This window comes from Rana temporaria, chromosome 8 (assembly GCF_905171775.1).
Source record: "Rana temporaria chromosome 8, aRanTem1.1, whole genome shotgun sequence".
NCBI classification, from domain to species: domain Eukaryota; kingdom Metazoa; phylum Chordata; class Amphibia; order Anura; family Ranidae; genus Rana; species Rana temporaria.
This window is the reverse complement of record NC_053496.1, coordinates 58500462-58522141: the sequence shown is the minus strand read 5'-3', so window position 1 is coordinate 58522141 and position 21680 is coordinate 58500462. Positions and strand designations below refer to the sequence as shown.

Sequence of the window (21680 nt, the reverse complement as noted above, 5' to 3'; positions counted from 1 at the left end):
TATTCAACATCAAAAGAGAAGCTGCAAAGCATGCAAAAGCATGCAGGGAATCCAAGTAATTATGGAAAAAGATGGCCAGCAGACAGGAAGCACTCACAACATGAAAAAGTAGATTTTTCAATTACAATTATATCAGATTGTCAAATATAAATATAACTATTGTTTGTATTAACATTACAATGCTTTACCTTTAAAAAAACAAAACATTACAATGCTGGTGGCATAAAATTAATATGTATGCTGTGACCATAGATCTCCTTTATGTGTACTTATCAATTGTAAATCTATTTTTGGAAATCATTTTTATTTTTATTTTTTGCAACAGGTAGCTGCAAATAACTCTGCAGTCTGTCTGGAATTATGTCTACAATATTACAATAAGGAAAAGAGTGTACACACTTACGTCTTTGCCTAATGCAGTCCTGTTTAATCACATTCAAAGTTAATTTGTGTAATTCTTTGTCATGATCTGTTACCTGAAAAGAATACAGAAGACAGTCAGAGCTCAGATACATGGAAAAATGCCATGTATGCATCACCAAAACTTTGTTTTTAAGCTTTACATATAGAAAAAAAAGAATTTGAACGCCTGTGAAGTTTCTTGTGCTGTGTTGACTGATCTTCTTTATTTGTCTCCCATGACTATTGCATCTGGGACAGAAAATAGTAAATAGTGGTTGGGTTGCATTCTATATTTATATTTTTCTGTGGGTATCATCCCTCGATTTAACCACAAAAGAGAAAAAAAAACACTTCACAACACGCACAGCAGTACATATATTATTACATTTGTAAAGATACCTAATATCACACAGACACGTCTGAACAAACATGTATACATGCATTTTATAGGGCTGGACAGATTTAAAAAAAAAAAAAAACCCAAGTACAATATAGTAATTGAATGGTTATACTTAAAAAAAAAAAAAAAAATAAACATATTTAATAAAGACTGTCAGGAAGCCTAATCTAAACCCAAACAAGAAAGAAGTCTGCAAAATATGAGAAGTATTTGTGATAAACATCTACAGATACAAAACATTGCATTGTCTATGCTGTGCTCTGGAAAGAAAGCGAGTCTTCCTGAAATCCACATCCTCTAAATTCTTTTTCCTCATTTGCTGAAGCTTATGTTTGCTTCCATACGTTACATTTAAAGTATATGAATTAACAAGATTTAAAGCTGGAATATTGTGTGTAAATATAAAATAAGTTCATTATAGATGGGCAGATATGGCTATGAATGATGTGACAACATGATCCTTGTCTGATGGCAAAAGTTGCAAAGTAGTGGTACTTCTATTCCACAGAAGAATGAAAGCTCTGTTTTTTTTTTTTTTTGATAAAGGAAAAAAGCCTGAAAATTGTGAACAAAAATGAATTTTTCTTAATTTCTGTTATAACATTTTGCAAACAAATAATCTTTCTTCATAAATTTAGGCCAACATTTATTCAGCAACATTTCTTTGGTGAAAATAACCTAAATCAGTGTATATTATTTAATTTGTAGGAAAGTTATAGAGCCCACAAACTATGGTATATTTATTTGGAAATAGATCAATCCTGATGTACTGACGGTCATTTCTTGAGGCCCGGAAATGCCAAAACAGTACAAATATACCCCAAATGACCCCTTTTAGGAAAGTAGACAGTCCAATGTATTTAGTATGAGGCATGGCGAGTATTTTCAAGTTGACATTTTTTGGCACAATTTTTGGGAAAATTAAGAAATTTTAAAAAAAATGTAATGTCATTTTTTACATACTGTCACTAGTGCAGTACAGAGTCATCATATAACTGGTGTGGCGGTGATCAGGGATATTGACTGTTGATAGTATGTAATAAAAAACAAAAACAAAAAAAAAAAAATATTTTAGATTTTTTGGATTTTATCATTTAAATTGTTTTTATAATATTTTTTACATACAGTGACCATAGCAATACAGTGTCACCATAGTATACCTTCCAAACTGGTACAACACTGACTGTGGAATTGAGCGAAAGGAAGGTAAGAAAATGTATTCATCTACAGCAGTGGTCTCCAAACTGTGGCCCGGTGTCCAGATGTGGCCCTTTACATTCTTTTATCCAGCCCTTGGGGCACTATTCTCATCCACTGATACCAACAATGGGACATAATTCCCCCCACTGACACCAATGATGGGCACAATTCCTCCAAATGGCGCCAACGATGGGGCGCAATTCCTCCTAATGACACCAATGATAGGGCACACTGCCTCCCAATGACATCAGCGATGGGGCACAATTCCTTCCATTCACACTGACAATGGGTTGCTATTCCTCCCACTGACACCAAAGATGGGGTATTGTTAATTTTTACTGATGTTGGGACCTTTTCTATTCCCAATGGCCACAGTCCGACCCCCTTTATGTCTGAAGGACCATAAACTGGCCCTTTGTTTAGAAAGTTTGGAGACCCCTGATCTACAGTATAGCTTGCCTTGGCAGTCATTTTCATTGTGAAGTCTCCATCACACCTGGTAACTACAAACATGCATTAAATTCTTCTCAAATTTGTACTTTTGGAATTTTAATACTTATTAAACTTGTACTTATGGAATCTGCGTACATAATAAACATCTTTGCTTTGGCCTTTCTGGTAAACAATGCCGCTTTTTAGTAGTATATGTATGGCTTCTTTGAACAAGCTGCGAATTTCTCTGGAACTGGAACTAACGTTTGAGTCACTCTGTAAAACAAACATAAAATGTCACTGATAGAAAGACACTTAAAAGTTTGTAGTATAGCAATGCAATCATGATGTGCAAAGTTCATGTAATCCACAGCAACCAATCACATTTCAGCTTTCTATTGTGTGCCATAATAAGAACATGCTCTGGAAGGATCCTGGCCATATTGTTGGGATATGCTCAGATTTCCGATCGGCACCTGGCTCAGCCTCTTTAGCGCACCACTGAGAGCTGGAGCCAGCTGCTCCCGCCCCCTCCCCTGCCCGGCACTCCTGTGAGCGCTGAAAGGGCAAAGCGAAGTGCCATTCTCTGTTCCAAGTGGACTGAGTGATCAGCAGTCTCGGGCTTAGAGACGGTGGGGGACAGCTGTAACATCAGACCGGTGCTGCATCATTGAGATGATTATATGTTTGTTTGTTTATTTGTTTGTTTTTTAAACAAACTTTTTCTTTAACTGCCTTTATAAAGGGTTTAAATCCATGGGCAGACAAAAAAATTATTTAACCGCGCTCTCAATAATGTACAAATGTTTATTAAAAAAGGTTTTAAAATCACACTTACAGTGAGTAAGTAGTTTCACATAATATAAAAAGGCAGGGGACGCCGTGATGCGCTGCACCTGCATTCCAGGAAGGCAGAGGTGACGTGTCACGCTTGATCACACCCAACGTGTTTCGTCACTGTGGGTCTCACTGCCACTTTGGTGAAATTCAGACAAATTTCGTTACATTATTCAGAGCATTCGGTAAAATGAGTTTAATAATTTGGGTATTCAGTTATATCCGAATCTCCGAATAACAAAAAATGTGCCTGAATGTTAATTCGGAATAAAAAAAATGCACATATCTACTAAGTGAGTCATTGACTCAAAACAGGTACATAGTGAGGGAAGTCTGTACCCCTGACCTGCATGTTTGATGCAGATCAGTGACTAATTTAATAAGCAAGGATACTGTTAAACCTGAAGTTTAATCTGCATATATTTTGCCTTTCCTGGTTCCTCTTTACCCCATTAATCAATATGCTAATGATATTTTTTAATAAAAACATTCCTTTAAAAAAAAAAATATTTATACTAATGATGAGGCAGCATTCCATTCCTTCCACTGACACCAACAGTGGGACATAATTCCTCCTACTCACACCAATGATGGGGCATAATTACTCCCACTAATATAAATGATGGAACACTATTCCTCCCACTGACAACAACGATGGGACACTGTTCCTCCCACTGATGCCAAAGATGGGGCACTATTCCTCTCACTGACACCAAACCAACAATGGGGTACTATTCCATCTGTTGATACCAAAGATGGGGGCACCATTTCTTCCACTGACACCAATGATGGGGCACTAATCTTCTCACTGACACCAACAATGGGGGACAATATCTTTCACTGATACTAAAGACGGGGCACCATTCCCCCCACTGACACCAATGATGGGGCACTATTCTTTTCCCTGACACCAATGATGGGGCTCTATTCCTCCCACTGATATCAAAGATAGAGCACTAATCCTTAAACTGATATCAATGATGAGGAGCTTGTCTGCCACTATTCCTTCTCCTGCTGTCCACATGTGCTTCTTTTTTTTACTTCCACTGACCTCCAGGACTAAGGCCTCTTTCACTCCCACTGGCCATAGTCTAACCCACCCCCAAGTCTGAATAAACTGGCCCTTTGTGCAGAAAGTCTGGAGACCCCTGAACTAGGGGTATATTTAATAAAAGTGCCTGGGCAAGGCAACATCCAAGACACACAAGATTGATTTAATTTAAAGAAACAGCTACTAATAGCTTTTAGTGGTTGATAAAGAAGAAGGACTTCCTCTTTGAGCGGAACAGAATAGAACCCTATAACAGCAATAAGAGAGAATGATGTACACACCTCTGTATTGTAATGTGGATTTGTAGCTGCTGAGAGTAAGGAGGGCACACTTTCCAGTTCTGGTAGGTAAAAGTTGTAAATCGTGTTCTCTTTCACAAACATCATTATTTTGTCACTGAGCAGTGAGATAAGGCCAGATCTCTGTAACACGGCTTGATTCCTGTTGAAAATAAACAATGCTAATTGTTGCAACTATATCTGTCCCTGTTTGTGTATGGGAGCCAAATCATCGCAGACATAACTCATGTATTATGATCCAGAATACTGTGTCCTGAATGTAAGATTTACATTTATATAAAAGTTAGGCTAGGTTCACACTGCTGTTACACGATTTTGATCTGACTTTCAGTGCGATTATGTACTGCTACTTGGAAACAACTTTGATAAGGTTTGGTTATTCTATGGGGCCAAAATTGCACTGGAATTACACCAAAGTAGCACAGGAACCATTTCCAAAAACGCTCTGCATTGATGTGAATGGGCACCATTAAAAACAATGGGCCAAATTCACAGAATAGATACGACGGCGTATCTCCTGATACACCGTCGTATCTCTTGTCCTATCTATGCGGCTGATTCATAGAATCATTTCCGCATAGATAGCCCTAAGATCCGACAGGTGTAATTGACTTACACCGTCGGATCTTAGGATGCAATACTTCTGCCGCCGCTGGGGGTATTTTGCATCGTATTCCAGCGTCGGGTATGCAAATGAGGATTTACGGCGATCCACGAAGGTTTTCGCGTTCGTTACGTCGTTGCTAGTAATTTTTTCCCGTCGCAAAGTTACACCTGCTTTAACATGGCTTAACTTTAGTCGAGCCATGTTAAAGTATGGCCGTCGTTCCCGGGTCGAATTTAAATTTTTTTTTGTTTTGGCGTAAGACGTCCGGGAATACGAATGGACGCTACGCACGTCGCCGTTCTAAAAAATGACGTCACATCGCGCAAAGCACGGCGGGAATTTCTAAACTGAGCATGTAAGTCCAGCGCGGGAGCGCACCTAATTTAAATGGTACACGCCCCATTTGAATTGGGCGGGCTTGCGCCGGACGTGTTTACGATACACCGCCGCAAGTTTACAGGTAAGTGCTTTGTGGATCAGGCACTTACACTGAAAACTTGCGGCGGTGTAACGTAAACGGGTTACGTTGCGCCGCCGCAAATGTACGAGAATCTGGCCCAATGTGATTTCCCTTCTCATGGGATTCTGTGCAACTCAAGTAGCATCTGAAATCGCACTAGTGTGAACCAGGCCTTAAAACACTCATTTAACTACAGTAGAATGAAAAAGAAAAATACTGCATATGCATATTTAAATATGATCTGTTCTATGTCAAAGTCCAAAGAGTTTTGCACATGTTCTGTTTGTCACGTCCTCGTTGTGGGGAGATACCAAAAACATTGCGACAAGCATCTTTATACCAGCAAACAAGGAAGCAGGCAGATAAGGAAAAGGAAATTCACAGCCACATACATATGCTGCTTATATGCTCAAAGAATTTTGTAAATATGGTTTACAATTTTCTTGTGAAAAAAAAAAAAATATGGTTTACAATTAACTGTTCTGTATTTCAGCTTACATTACAGCATGTACACATTCTGAAATTGGTATATTGTCTTGTCATTTTACTGCATTAGATCGATAGTTATTTATTTAATATCCTAAATTCTTATAGCATCAGTATATTTTGTAGCTTTTTACAGAAAGTCGCTCAGGTGTGGGGCCAAGGCTCCATTCACAACTGGGCGTTCTCAATCGTGGAACTGCATAACTGCAGCAAAACACGCTATGCATTTGCAATGACATTATTTCTCAATGGCACCCCAAACGCGGCGCAATTTTGCTGATTTTTCTGGAACTTCTTTTGGGCGACAGACGTCGCACAATTTTGCCGTGATTTGTTGTGCGACAATCGCAACAAAATCATGCAGCGTTTGGGGTGCCATTGAGAAATAATGCCTATGCATAATACATAATTAAAGCTTGCCATTGACCCCCAATGTTGTCTTTGAAAATGGAGACATTTTTTTCATAATAATGGCTACACCAGTGGGAGTGATTTTGTGGGTGAGGTGAAAATAGTTCTGGCCTGTAGGGTGTCTCTATATTTCACTTGGAAGATGTGGCCGCCTTACCTTACAATCTAATAACCTTGTCCAATGTACACTAGCACATGTTTTACACATAATACAGCCACTTTGGCAACAGTATGTTTCAAAATTGTTGGAAGAAAGTAGAGCACTTGAAGGGAATCAATGCAAACATATAGAACATATAAACTAAATGCAGTCATTGGGAACTGAAGCCAGGATCTTAGTGCTGTTGGGGTTCTGAGGCTATGAAGCCGTTATGCTTAAAAGTATAAACATTTTGTATGTCTATGTTATCAGTAATTGATTCTAATCAGAGTAACAAAAAAAAAGCAAAGATATGCTAGAACTATGCATGCCTTCTATAAATAGTATGTTGCATGCTAAGACAAATAATGATATAACCAATTGATGTCAAGCTGAGTGTTAAAATAAAGTGTGTCTTAATTTACAGACAAGACGTAAAGAAAACTTTCCCTCTATCCGGTCACAATAAAAAGCAAGCACTATGGGCCAGATTCACGAACAATTACGGCGGCGTAACGTATCCCCTTTACATTACTCCGCCGCAAGTTTTTATCGTAAGTGCTTGATTCACAAAGCACTTGCGTGTAAACTTGCGGCGGCGTAGCGTAAAGCCGTCCGGCGCAAGCCCGCCTAATTCAAATGGGGCGTGTACAATTTAAATTAGGCGCATTCCTGCGCCAAACGTTCTGCGCATGCTCCGTTAGGAAATTTCCCGCCGTGCTTTGCGCGAAATTACGGCGCCCCAACGTGTTTTTTGAACGGTGACGTGCGTTACGTCCTTTCGTATTCCCGGACGTCTTACACACAAAAAAAAAAATTTAAATTCGACGCGGGAACGACGGCCATACTTTAACATGGCTGGTCTAAATCTAAGCCATGAAATAGCAGGCTTAAGTTTGCGATGGGAAAAACCGACTAGCGACGACGTAAGAGAATGCGACGAACGCGCGTACCTTCGTGGATCGCCGTAAACAGCTAATTTGTATACCCGACGCGGAAAACAACGCAAACTCCACCCAGCGGTCGCCGAAGTATTGCATCCTAAGATCCGAAGGCGTACGAAGCCGTACGCCTGTCGGATCTTAGCCAAAAGCCGTCGTATCTTTGTCTGTGAATTACAAATAAAGATACGACGCGGCAAATTTGAAAGTACGCCGGAGTATCAGCAGATACTCCGGCGTACTTTTTCTGTGAATCTGGCCCTATATTTCTCTTAAACTTTCCTGGTTCAGCTACAGACCTAAGTAGTAATAGTGGATTTTATCTCCACCTAGTGGCTGGTTAGATTAAAACCAAGAGCTGGATCGAGTTCATCCACTACACATCTTCAAAAATGAAACTCAAGTCTATTATTCACCAGAATTATGAATGATAATGTTGACATTTATTTGGAGAGGGAAAATCAATAATTATAAATAATTCCTGCACATTAAAATTAGAATTTTAGCCTTGAGGCTGCTTCAAAATGTGCCATTGGGCTTTTTTTTAGTACGTTAACAGCTTCTGCTGTCAGCAGTGGCAGTTGGATTTGTACTCTGTACAGATCAATGAATGGCTGGCGCCACCGATCTTCACATGTAACCGCTCTTCTGATCAGTTACATGTGAATAGACCCTCCAGTCATCCCTGAACGCAGCCAGTGTGCATCCAGGGTTGGTGTTTTTCAGAGCATTGGCAAACTGTGTGCAGCTAAACAGCCAGTTTGTATGCTGCCATAGCACAGAGTATTGCTGCATCCAGAGCCGGCATTTACTGTAGCTGCTTTGAAATGCAGAAAAATATCTGCGACTAAACTGTTGTGTGAATGTAGCCATAAAGGACTGCTGGGAACGTATATAACTTCCTTGTATGTGTGGGGTGAATCTAGCCAGGTCAATGTACCGTATTTATCGGCGTATAACGCGCACCCCAATTTCAGAGGGAAGTTTCAGGAAAAAAACTTTTTTTTAAATGTTGTTGTCAGTGTCCATCTGCAGCCTCAATGCAGCCTAATCTGTGCCTAAATACAGCCTATGTGCCCCATCTCCAGCCTAAATGCAGCCTTTGTGCCCAGCTCCAGCCTAAATGCAGCCTATGTGCCCAGCTCCAGTCTATGTGCCCCTAAGTTTGATTTGCCTAGATGCAGCCTATGTGCCCATTTGCAGCCTCACCTTCTCTTGTGGAGTGAGGGAATCACCAAGCAGTCATCTCCTGTGAGTGAGAGAATCACCGAGCCGTGATCTCTGTTCATCCTGTTCATTCGGCGGCAGTCACATACACAGTCCCGCCTCCGCCATCGGCATTGGACCAGCTCCTGTGATTGATAGAACACTGGTTCAATGCCAGTGGCGGATACGGGACTGTGTGTGTGACGTTAGAGCCGAGTCAACAGGAGAGACGGCTCGTGAATTCTGGCGGCACTTGGCAGCGCTCGTCCCCCTCCTTCCCCTCCGAGCCCAAGGTACACTATCGGCGTATAGCGCACACCCGTGATTTTACCCCTATTTTCAGGGGAAAAAAGTGCGCGGTATACGCCGATAAATACGGTACCTAGATTTGTCTGCTATCAATAAATATGCCCTGGGCCTGGCCACCTTAATGAGTCACCTGACCCTTCATGTCAACAACATTACCGTAAGATCGTATGTGTATTTACCATATTTTTTGCACGTTATAGATCTGTAAAAGCCTCCCTTGTGTAGATATCCAAAAGCCCTAAAACCGCTGCTGGGTGCTGCTATATTGGACCTGAAGTCAGCAGCCCCAGCAGTCTCAGAGCTGTCGCTCAAATGATACTCTATAGCAGGGGTGCCCAACCTTTTGAAGAGCAAGATCCACTTTAGCGACTTGGTAACAATGAGCGGAGCGGGCAGATGATAGGTCCGTGTCCATTCTGCATATGCAGAACAGACACGGACACAGCCTGTTCTACTCTATAGATCCTCCAATCTGATCTGCCCAGACAGAAGGATATGGATCCCCTTCTGTTTTTTAATTGTGGAGATAGGCGGGTGTAAATGGACACAAGGCTGTTTACATCTGCCGATCTAGAGGAGGTGAATGGAGGGTCCAATTGGGTCCCCCTGACAAAACAGATAGGTGGACCCGATCAAAACCAATCGTGTGAACGGGGCCTAAGGCTGCTTTCACACCCATGCACTGCAGTACCTGCACCAAACTGACCTCAATTATCACCTATTCCTCTGGATTCCTGCAGGTATCGCTGTTCCCCAGGCAGATATGGCTGGTGGCTTCTGCTGGCTGTCCTCCAGGGTTGGTACTGCTGGCGGGTACTGTTGGTGGGTACTACTGGCTGGTACTAGTGGTGGCTACTGTTGGTGGGTACTACTGGCTGGTACTAGTGGTGGCTACTGTTGGTGGGTACTACTGGCTGGTACTAGTGGTGGCTACTGTTGGTGGTTACTGCTGGCTGGTTCCCAACCCACCATCCCCAAACATCATGGAAGGAAGCATGCGGCTGCAGTAGAGAGCAGAACCGATGCTTCCTGTATTGCGCCGCCTCCTGTCACAGGCGAAGTACATTTGGTATCACTCCCCGTGACAGGAGCTTTTCTTCACACTGATGCTTGGGGATGGCGGTCGGGAACCTGGATCTGGGCTTGCCAACCTTCCATCCCAGAGCAGGAGATGGCGGGCCATATCAGAGGGCAGCGCTTGGGCACACCTGCTCTATTTTTTTTTTTTTTTTTTTAAATCAGAAAGATGTTTATTGTTTCATAAACAAGTACAGAAAAATAGAAACATTACCACTGCACAGACGTCAAAGTGATGATTTTTTCAAGGTGTACATCATATATAAGCAGAACCAACATACAGGACAGGACCCCTACTTCACCCTCGGTCGCCATTCTTCCCCCTCCAGCAAACAAGAAAAAATTACATACTACCCCCCCCTGCTATCAGTACAACACCCTATACACTCTCAGAACACCTGATTAGCACCCAATTAGAGACACCTTAGAATCCTGGTCATGACGAGTTCTCTAGGACTCAAACCCGGCGTGTCCAGCCATGACTCCCATATTCTTTCAAACCTGCCAGGGCACCCCCTATGCTGATAAATGTGTTTTTCCATCACCAGCGCTAGTCCCACGTGACTGACCCAGGAGGAGTGAGATGGTGGAGAGGTAGACTTCCACCCCATTAGGATTAATTTCCTAGCCTGGAACAATGTTCTGGAGATAGCCACCCTAGTCGTCTCCTCGGGAACCACATCCTCCAGCACCCCCAATAAGCAGCACATAGGATCAACCGGAACTTTGGTTTGGAAAACAGAATTGATTGTCCCCACCACCCCGGTCCAATATCTGTGCAGCTTCGGGCATCGCCACAAGAGATGTATGAGGTCCCCCTCGTGTTGCTGACATCGGCAACACAACGGGTCCGCCCGCCTATCCATCTTGTACAGTCTCACCGAAGTATAGTGCACCCTCAGCAGAATGTATAGTTGCGAAACCTTTTGCGCCACATTTAGGGAACAAGAAGTCAAGAATTGCAAGGCCTCCTCCCACTGGTCGTCCGTAACCTGGCCGAGGTCCCGCTGCCAGGCCGAAAGAGCCCCGCACGGGAACTCGTCCAGGTGCTTGGATAATAACATTAGGTAGCATTGGGAAATAATTCCCTTGGTTTCAGAGGCAGACCGCAGCAGGTGGAATACTGGAGTGGGTGACAGTGTCCACTCCCACGCATCCCCCTGTGCCGCCACGGCATGCCGAAGCTGAAGGTAAGATAGCCACAAAGAGGCCGGCAGGCCAAATCGAGCTTGCAGTTCAGAAAATGAGAGCAGCCTGCCATTATGAAATATCTGGGACAGCATACTTATCCCATGTGCCTTCCATCGGGGCCCCTGCTGCAGTTTAGCTAACTCGGTGTAGGAGCAATTGTTCCATATTGGGCTGTACTCAGTAAACCCCCTCACCCCCTGAAGCTGTCGTCCCTTGTTCCAAATTTTTTGAATTAGTGACATTGTCGGGGTCTGTTTATTGGACTTATGGAACATTTGTGCCTCCAGGCCCAGGGGGATGGTCTCCGCTCCAGAAGCAGCCAGCATTAGCCGTGCCGCCAATCCCACCGGGTCCCGAGCCATGGAGCCTATCAAATGCTGTAACTGGGCAGCGATGTAGTACAGCCAAGGGTTGGGGACCGCCAGCCCTCCGCTGTCTTTAGAGCGCTGGAGCTGCTCCAGCCTTATCCTGGGGGTCCTCCCATTCCACAGCAACTTTCTGAAGAGGGTATTCACCACTCTGAAGACCTTTAAGTGGATAACCACCGGGGAATTATGTAGGAAATACAGCAACTGGGGCATCAAAATCATTTTGATCAAATTGGCTCTGCCTGCTAGGGACATCTTAAGGTTGTTCCACGTATTAATCTTGTCTCTAAAGCGGGATAGCAAGGGGTATACGTTAAGCTTGCAATAGTCTGAGATTTTGGGTGAGATTTGTACACCTAGGTACTTAAAGCTATCCACTATAGGGATGGGGCAGGAGGTCGGGAGGGTCACCTCCCTGTCCTCATCTAACATCAGGAGTGCAGATTTGGACCAATTGATGGTCAGGCCAGAAAAGTAACCAAACTTCTGTATGACAGACATGACCCCCGGAAGTGACAGGGTGGGGTCCTCCAAAAAGAGTAGCATGTCATCCGCGTATAACATAACCTTCTCATGAAGGCCTCCATACCGGAATCCAGCAATCGAGTCGCTCGTCCGTATCAATGCCGCCAGAGGCTCTATAGCAATCGCGAAGAGCAGGGGGGATAGCGGACATCCCTGCCTAGTCCCCCTGCCCAAAGCAAACGCCGGCGACATTCTATCCGCCATCCTAATTGATGCCTGGGGGGCCGCGTATAGTAGTTTGGTCCAGGCCACAAAACGTTCTCCGAAGCCAAACTTAACCAGCACAGCCCATAGGTACCTCCAGCTGACACTGTCAAATGCCTTATTGGCATCCAGCGACAGCAGGGCCCTACGACCTCCATTATCTGCCTGCACTTGCATGTTCAGGTATAGCCTACGCAAATTAGTGGCCGTGGATTTTTGTGGCATAAAGCCAGCCTGATCTTGGTGAATAATTGAAGAGACTATCCTATTTACTCGCCTCGCCAGAACCTTAGCCAGGATTTTCACGTCGCTCTGAAGCAGCGAGATAGGCCTGTAAGATCCCGGGTCCACCGGGTCCTTCCCTGGTTTCAATAAGAGGATCACATTAGCCCTGTTCATGGAAACAGGAAGCACCCCTTCCTCCAGCGAAGCATTGAATACTTTCAACAGTTCCGGGAGCAGTAGCTCCCCATATTGGGTGAATACTTCCATGGGTAGGCCATCCTCCCCCGGGGCCTTACAAGTGGGAAAAGAGCAGGCCGCCACCTGGAGCTCCTCTAAAGTTATAGGGGCATCTAGTTGCTTGCGTGCCCCTGCGGACAGCCTAGGTAGAGCAATTTGGGACATGTATGTGTCCAACTCATCGTCCGCGTAGGCCTCTCTCGACCCATACAGGTCTTTATAGAAGGTGGCTAGTTCAGATATGATGTCATCAGGGGAGTTAACAAGTCTACCAGTAGATGTGCGAATAGCACCAATAGCCGGTGACTGCTGTTGAGAGCGAGCAATTTTAGCAAGTAGGCGGCCTGTCTTCTCCCCTTCCTCAAAAAATGCCAATTTAGTAAAAAACCTCTTACGTTCCGCAGAAGAGGATCTCAGACGGTCCAAGGAGTCTTGGGCCGACATCCATGCCTCCCGTGCCGAATCAGACGGATCATTCACATATGTTAGTTCGAGCTGCTTCACTTGGTCTCCCACCCGTTCCAGAAGGGCTGATGAATTGTATTTAACAATTTGTATTTCATGAATGAATACCCCTCTGAGGAATGCTTTAAAGGTCTCCCACTTCTGAAGGTCGCTACCGTGGCGTGAATGAGTTCTAAAAAAATCCTGCATCTGGGATGTGACCCTGTCCTGGGAGTTAAACAGTTTGAGCCAAAAAGCATTCAACTTCCATGGGGCCCTGGGCATTGAACTGGGGGGTTGTGTGACCAGCCAGAGAGCCAGCGGGGAGTGATCCGAAACCCCTCGCGGAAAATATTCCACCCTGGATACACTGCCCACTAGGTTCGGGGTGCCCACACAAAGATCAATTCGGGACAAAGACCCGTGGGTCTTGGAAAAACAGGAAAATTGTCTAGTGCATGGATTACGGATCCGCCATATGTCAGTCCATCCCACCTCAAGTAACAGCCGGCTAAGGGCAGTGCCCCGGCCCCCCCTAGGGGGAGACACCGGAGGGTGTCTATCTAGTTTGGGGTCTAAATAACAATTAAAGTCACCCATTATTAGGACCGGAATGTCCGGCTTGTTGGCCAGGTAGGACAACAGCAGTTGCAGCACCTCCCGAGAGAACGGTGGAGGAACATAGACAAAGGCTAAAATCAGTGTTACCATATACAGTTTACAATAAAGAAACACAAATCTACCAGACACATCTATTAGGGAGTCTAACTCCTGATACGCCAATGCCTTGTGTATCAATACACTCACTCCACGTGAGAACGCGGAGTAAGTGGAGTGATATGCCCTCCCCACCCAGGCATATTGCAAAAACCCCACCGTGTCCCTCTGCAAGTGAGTCTCCTGCAGGCCAATTATGGCCGGATGGAATTTCTTTAAACCTGCGGTAATCATTGATCGTTTCAGAGGATCATTCACCCCCCGAACGTTCCAGGTCACTATAGGTGTATTAGACATTGCTTAAGTTTAGTCATCAAATCATGAGGATATGGGGGACGCACACGTCCATGGGACAGTCCTGAGGAAGTCTGTTGATCATCTTGTGTGCAAAGCAGGGGCCCTGCCAAAGACTTCAGAGCACATCCTATTGTAGCTGGGGCATCATCCGTGCAATGGTAAAACATCAGAAATGAAGAAAACACATAGTTTGAAGAACTGAAGAAGTGTAACATGCGCAGTGGTGCGCCAAAAAACAAATGGAGACATGCACTGCTGCAACTTGCGGTTAACGGCTCACACCGCACCATAGGGGCCCAACAGGGGCCTTCCACATAACCTGAAGGTGGACATAGATATATTCCGGGCGTGCCAACAGTGCACCAGCTCCGGAACCACACCAGCACATATACAAGGCTCCTTACGAGCATTGCGTATCGCTGCATTTCTCCCCTTCAGCGGGACTTTGAAGATACGACAAGGGAAGACAAACAAAGCGTGGATAGTAAATGGATTTTGTGAACCAAAAACAAAAGTAAGGAGCAAAACAGAAAAAAAAGAAAAAAGAGGTTGTTGTAGGAATTCCATTCGCCTTAAGTGTAGATTTAGTAAGGGCCCTCAACTGGCCAAATGAACTTTACAATGGGAAAGCTTGCGCCCTCCATGCCCGGTGCAGACAATCAAAACACTATCACCCTTCTCCGCCGTCGCGTCCCCTTCTGCGTAGATCATGCTCGTTATAGTCCAGCCAGCCGGCAGCATCTTGTGCGGATTCAAAGAAGTGATTCTGATCTCTAGTTGTTATGCGTAGTTTGGCAGGAAACAACATGGCGTATGGGAGCTGTAGCTTTTGCAGGCGTTTCTTGACCTCGGCGAATTTGGATCGTCGGCGTTGCACCTCTGCCGAGAAGTCAGGATAGAAGGAAATTTTTGTGCCATTATGTAGCACTGTGCCTTTTTCTCTCGCCATTCGCAGCACCACCTCCCTGTCTCTGTAGTTCAGGAGTCTTGCTAGCATTGCTCTGGGCGGGTTTCCAGGGGGTAAGGGGCACCCTATGCGCTCTTTCAACAGCGTACAGAGGGGAGAACGCTTCTTTGCCAAACACCTCCTGTAACCACCCCTCCACAAATGTTGTAGGGTCCCTGCCCTCCACCTTTTCCGGGAGCCCTATTATACGGACATTATTGCGTCGAAGGCGGTTTTCAATTTCGTCAGTCTTATCGTATGCCTGTCTGGCCTGCTGGGCAGCACCTCGTGCGTCACGGGTAATGTGGGGCATCTGGTCCTCAATGTCACTCACTCTCCCCTCAACCGCGGTGGTCCGCTCCCTGATTTTCTGCATATCTTGGCGGATGAGGGAAACTTTTTCCTCCAATCCCCCAAAGCGTTCCATCAAATCATTCACAGAGGCAGTGCACTTATGTACAGCAAACAGTATTTCACTCAGGGTGGGCTGGGGGCTATCCTCCGACTGTGCATCATGCATGGCTAGCAGGGGATCAGGAACCGACTCCATCGGTTCACAGTCATCCATCCCTCCTGCAGTGTCATTATCAGGCTGCTCTGTGTGTGCCAAGCGCTGCTGATTCCCTGCATGTGTTAAGTCACTGGGGCCTGCAAGCTTCTGTGTGTAGTACAACATGTCCCTGGCTTGCTCCTTGGCTTTAGGGGGTTTAGCAGACTTACCCCCCTGCTCCGGCCTCTTGTCTTTCTCCTGGCCTCGTGGTGTCCTAGCAGGCTGGAGCATCCAGGCGCCATCTTGGGATTCCTGGGAGGCCGAGACCGCGGCGTCTCCGCGGTTTCCTCGGGTCATCATGCCGTTTGTCGAGCGGTGTACAGGTCCGGATACACCCCAGGGTCAGTCCGCACCGTTTGGCGGCGATTTCGGGCGTTAAGTGTGGCGAGGGAAGGATCGTTGTAAGGATCACCGGCGGGAGCTCCGTGCAGCACGTCTGCTCACATGCCTCGTCAGGCCACGCCCCCCACACCTGCTCTATAGTTTTCCCTTTTGCCTCCTCCTTTCTGGCAGCTGTGTAAAAGGTTATGTAGGGAGGTGATGGGAGGAATAGAGGAGCTGGGCCAGCACATATAGTAATTAGACACTCCCCGAAGAAGAGAGGGCTATGACATGGCAGGAGTGAGAGGGAACTGACTTGTCAAATTTCCTGGCAAGTTCAGAGCCACATTGCAAGGTAATACAACATAATTTAGACAAAAGGAAAATGCAAGTAAGCATTTTAAATACTTGATTTTCCTGTGCTTTTACCTGTATTTTTTTGAAAAAGAGTCTGAGGCTTAAATGGTTCAATGCTGCATGTCTAATTCCTTTAAGTAGACAGTATATGTAAAATTAACTACCTGACCTTTCAGCTGACCTCTTTTTATGAAATGTTAGTTCCTGGGGGAGGGTCATGCTACTCCATTATCCTCTGAGGCACTGACCTGGAAGAGTATACAGATAAGATATCCTGACTTCATGAGCATGCATGTCACAAGTCACTAACTCAATGTACTAAAGCCAATCACATCCAGGAAATATAGATTCTTAGAGGAAGTCAGTAATGACAGCTTTCAGATTTCTTTCAGCACTGGCTCCCCTGAAAGATTGGGAATGTGTATTGCAACAATCAGGAGCACTATTGCATTAACTGCAATTGAGTTTGAATAAACAGACCCCTACCTTTGTATACAGCCATCACGGAGGACTCATGCCAAATAGACCTTATCAGCTCTATTAGGCCCCTTTAACATGTACGGATTCCGTGAGGATGAGGGGGGCGTGTTTTATGTTAATAGGGGGTGACCTGACGTGATTGACGTATTTTACGAACGGCACATGCGCCGTCCATGTACATATCCCAGTGTGCATTGCAGCAAAGTACGCCGCACGGTCCTATTGGTTTCGACGTGGACGTAAATGACGTAAATCCCTATTTACGGACGACTTACGCAAACGACGTATTCTAGGCCGACCGCAATGGAAGCGCCACCTAGCGGTCAGCCTAAGAATTACACTTTAGGATACGACGGTGTAAGACACTTACGCCGCTCATATCTGAGCCTAATTTAAGCGCATCTGGTTTCCAGAATACGCTTAAATTTGCGTTGGCGTAGATTCCGAGTTAGGTCGGCGTATCTACTAATACGCCGGCCTAACTCTCTGTGAATCATCCCCCATATTTTTAAGTGAAATGATTGGTGAACGTAGATGGTGGGAGGGGCCAGCAGGGGGCAGTACATAGCTTCTTGAAGACATCACAGCACCCTGCCCAAGTACTCAAGAGCCTTCCGCCATGACGCATGCAGTGGGTTATGTAAAAATGCAAAAATAACTAATAAAAAAAAAAAAATCCTAAATTAATGGGTGTCAGTCTGGGGAAGTTGGCGTTTATAGGCAGACTGCATTAACATACAGATTGCCCTAGGGTACCACCATAGATCATACAGATCAAAGGCACAGACATTCAGTTAACAAAAAGGACGGTGAAGGGGCAGGAAAGCTGGGGAGGAATTCTAGATTTTGGTCTTTATCCAGGAAATAAGGCAGGCTCTGACTTGTAGCTTGACGCACACTGTAAGATGCTCACAACGTGCACTAAAACCAATCTCAGTACAGAAAAGGAGCCCGTACAACGGTGTAATACTGAAGGTATATTGGAGCGCTAGAACTATAAAGTGGTCCCACTAATAAATATCATCACTATACATGTTAATACAAGATAATATATTTTGGGGTAAAAAGGGACCTCTTCCTTGGTTTGAAAAAATAATGCTTCTCTGTGCTTCCTATAATTACTCATGACCTTAGGAAAGGTCACATGGTCTCTGGTTACCTGTTGCATTGTGGGTATCTGACATCATTACAGACTGTAGGGAGTCTATTGTTTTCATTCAGAAAGTCCTTATCAAATTAAGAGGATCCGCAGCAAGTACAGCCTGCTTATTTATTGGTTAATATGGCTCTTTACGTGTTAGTATATAATTACAAAGTGTGCATCAATTCCACAGTAAAACATTTATAAAAAGAAAGATTTATCTTTGCTTATCTTTTTCACAAATATATCAAAGACAATAAATGGGTATAGGTGGCACATACTACAAGAGAGTGGCTCCAGCTTCCATTCTAATATTCATTCTGTGCCTTTGGTGGTCCTTCCCGCTTAATCATAATAGTCGCCGGTATCTTTGTCTTTTAAATGATCCTGAATCTGAGCTTACAACAAAGCAGGTTATGGTTGGTCATACATTGTCTGAACTGGCTAATGTTTGCTTAGTGATTGGCGCTGTCACCACCCTCAAACCCTACAGCTTTTGATTCAAAATTAGAAAGAGCCAGGTGAAAAATTAATGGGTGGAAAATAGCTCTATAACATGGATGGAGGAATCTGATAAAAGCATCAAATGCAATAACTGAGTAACAAAGGAAATAAAGGGAATAAACATGACGTACTAATGATAGTAATCAAAAAGAAAATGATATAAAAATATATATTCTGTGTGTGTGTGTGTGTGTGTATATATATATTTATGGTCGTTACCCTCTGACCGAGAGAGATGTGGATCACATAAACACAAGACAAGACTTACAACATAAATAGACCTGAAGTGTGCCTTGGTGGTCTGGTCAGTATGCCAAGAAAAGGGGGCATACCCAAGGTAAGTAATGGGTAGTTAATTGAAGAAGGATATGCTGAGAAGTGCCTTGAAAAAGGGAAGGGCGGGAGGGTGTCGAATGCGATTGAATGCGCAGACTCACGGACATGAGGTGAGCTGGGAAGAGTCGGCCCAGTGACGCGTAGTACCGCACACTGAACCGACAAAGAGCATGTGTGAGTGGGCTGCTTAAATACCCTCCGGGCTCCTCCCATAAACTCAGGCCACCATACTGGCCTTCTTATATATATATATATATATATATATATATATATATATATATATATATATACACATACACGCACACACACACTGTGGTACCTCACCAGTGTATGTACCCAGATTTCTTAACCGGACAGGTTGAGGGGCTCCAGGGAGCTTGTAACATATAGAGGAAACTGGTGTTTCAGTTTCCTCATTATTTACCCAAGTCCACTTTGGGTAAGGTGACCAGATTTTTAAATGAAATGCGGGGACATATTTTTTCTTTACTAGTAATGGCAACAATCAGCGACTCTCTGCCCGTCGCCGCCCGCCTTACAGCCTCTCAAGGCTTACTCTTCGGGTCCTGGCTACTACTGGATGGGGAGCGGAGGAAGATCACTCCGCCAGGGAAGACAAGGAGATAGGCAGGTGGCTGGCCAGGATTTGAGCCAAGGCAGAACATGCGAGCGGAGCTGAATGGGCATGCGCCCGAAACTGAAGAAATATTCCCTCCGCTCCGACCAGCACATGATCATCAGAAAGGGGCACAGATAATGGGAAAAATACAACCCCCCTATGCTAGTAGGCACGGCGGAGCGGGGGTGTGTAATTCTAATTTTTTTATTTTAATTCTGCACTGATTGTCTTTGAAATTGCCCCTGCCCCCTATTAAATCCAATCTGGGGACAAAACCAGGGACAGCATTGGTCCGGGGACAGTGTCCTCAATCAGGGGACTGTCCCCTGAAACTGGGGATGTCTGGTCACCCTAACTTTGGGACCTGGAGCCCGGGGACATCTTAGAGATCCGGATGGGATGAAATCCCTTAGTCCTGGGTCCAGGTTTTGAGACTCACCGGCACACTGATTGTTCAGGTGTGTGTGGGCCTGATAGCAGAGTCAGGACCCAGGGTTCTGGGCTCCACCCTCCCAAGGACTCCAGGCTTGCAAGGGAAGAACCCAGAGAGTGCATGTGTGCACTGGAGAAGCCAGAGAGTGCAGGTGTGCACAGTGAAAGTCAGAGACCCAAGTCTGAGGGTCAAAGCAGTGAGGGGTACTATCTGTATGGACGGTTTTGGCAAAGGGGAGTAGTCTGTAGGAGACAGACGAGAGCCTGAAGTGGAAGGCCTGAGCAGCACTGCTGTATGTATAAGCCAGGAGGCTGAAGTTATTATTTGGTACTGATGGTGAAAACCCCCTGCGAGGGAAAACCTGTGATTTTTGTTTTCTTGAACTTTTCTTAATAAAAGTGGGCCAACAAGCCCTGAAATTTAATTTCTGGCGTGGATTGTTCTCGCTAGCGGGTGCTACACATGAGCTAAACAACCCCCAAATATCACAATATATAATTATAATAAATATACACACATACACCGAGGATCCAAGAGCAACAGCTGTATTTTCTCAGCTAGGCAGCTCTTATTTAGAGAACAAACTGATCTGATGGGAAATTCCTCACCCAGTCTGCTATAAATTCCTGTAACTACCTGTTTTCAAATGAAATTGGTACTGGCTGGTATACTTCCTGGATGCTTTCTGAATATAGAACAATATATAATATAATATAATAAAAAATATAATAATATAGAAATGATATGACTTACGGTTGCTCATGGGATTGATCTCTCATATCATCAGGAAGAATAAAAGGTTTATCGTAGACATGTTTATAGAGGTAAGGCAGTTCAAGCATCCTCATAATCTGCATGTCAAGTGTGGGATCATCCACTTTATCTAAAGCAAAAAATTAGCTAGTTAAAGAAAAGTTACTCTAGTATGTAAATAAATAAATAAACATTTTGTGAGTTAAACACAATGCTGGTATCATTAGTAAACTGGCTATACATTATACCATTTTTTTGTTCCCTGTCCTTTAGATTTACCTTCAAGTATGTAGTTCAAGGGCCTGCCTGACTGTATACAATATGAAAGGGTTTAGGTTTGCCAACATATTATATGGTTTTTAGTAAATCTAAAGGAAAATTGTACAAGAAAATTATATAATATGTAGCCAGCTTTAACCACTATGCAGGTAAAGGACCTGGAGCCTTTTTGCGATTTGGCACTTCGTTGCTTTAACTGACAATTACGCGGTCGTGCAACGTGGCTCCCAAACAAAATTGGCGTCTTTTTTTCCCCACAAATAGAGCTTTCGTTTGGTGGTATTTGATCACCTCTGCGGTTTTTATTTTTTGCGCTATAAACAAAAATAGAGCAGCAATTTTGAAAAAAATGCAATATTTTTTACTTTTTGGTATAATAAATATCCCCCAAAAATATATAAAAAAAATGTTTTCCTTAGTTTAGGCCGATACATATTGTTCTACAAAATAGGGGATAGTTTGATGGCATTTTTATTAATAATTTTTTTTTACTAGT

The 21680-nt window shown here is 44.3% G+C and overlaps 1 protein-coding gene across 1 annotated transcript in view; it reads right to left on the bottom strand.

The window, feature by feature from the left end:
• STN1 (STN1 subunit of CST complex) overlaps positions 1-21680 on the bottom strand; it is a 93128-nt gene that overhangs the window by 10000 nt on the left and 61448 nt on the right. The window contains exons 6-9 of the mRNA XM_040361844.1: positions 20906-21035; positions 4604-4763; positions 2591-2710; positions 404-476 (exon numbers count right to left, since the gene is read on the bottom strand). Coding sequence (XP_040217778.1) covers positions 404-476; positions 2591-2710; positions 4604-4763; positions 20906-21035 — 483 coding nt within the window. The remainder of the gene's footprint in view (positions 1-403; positions 477-2590; positions 2711-4603; positions 4764-20905; positions 21036-21680) is intronic.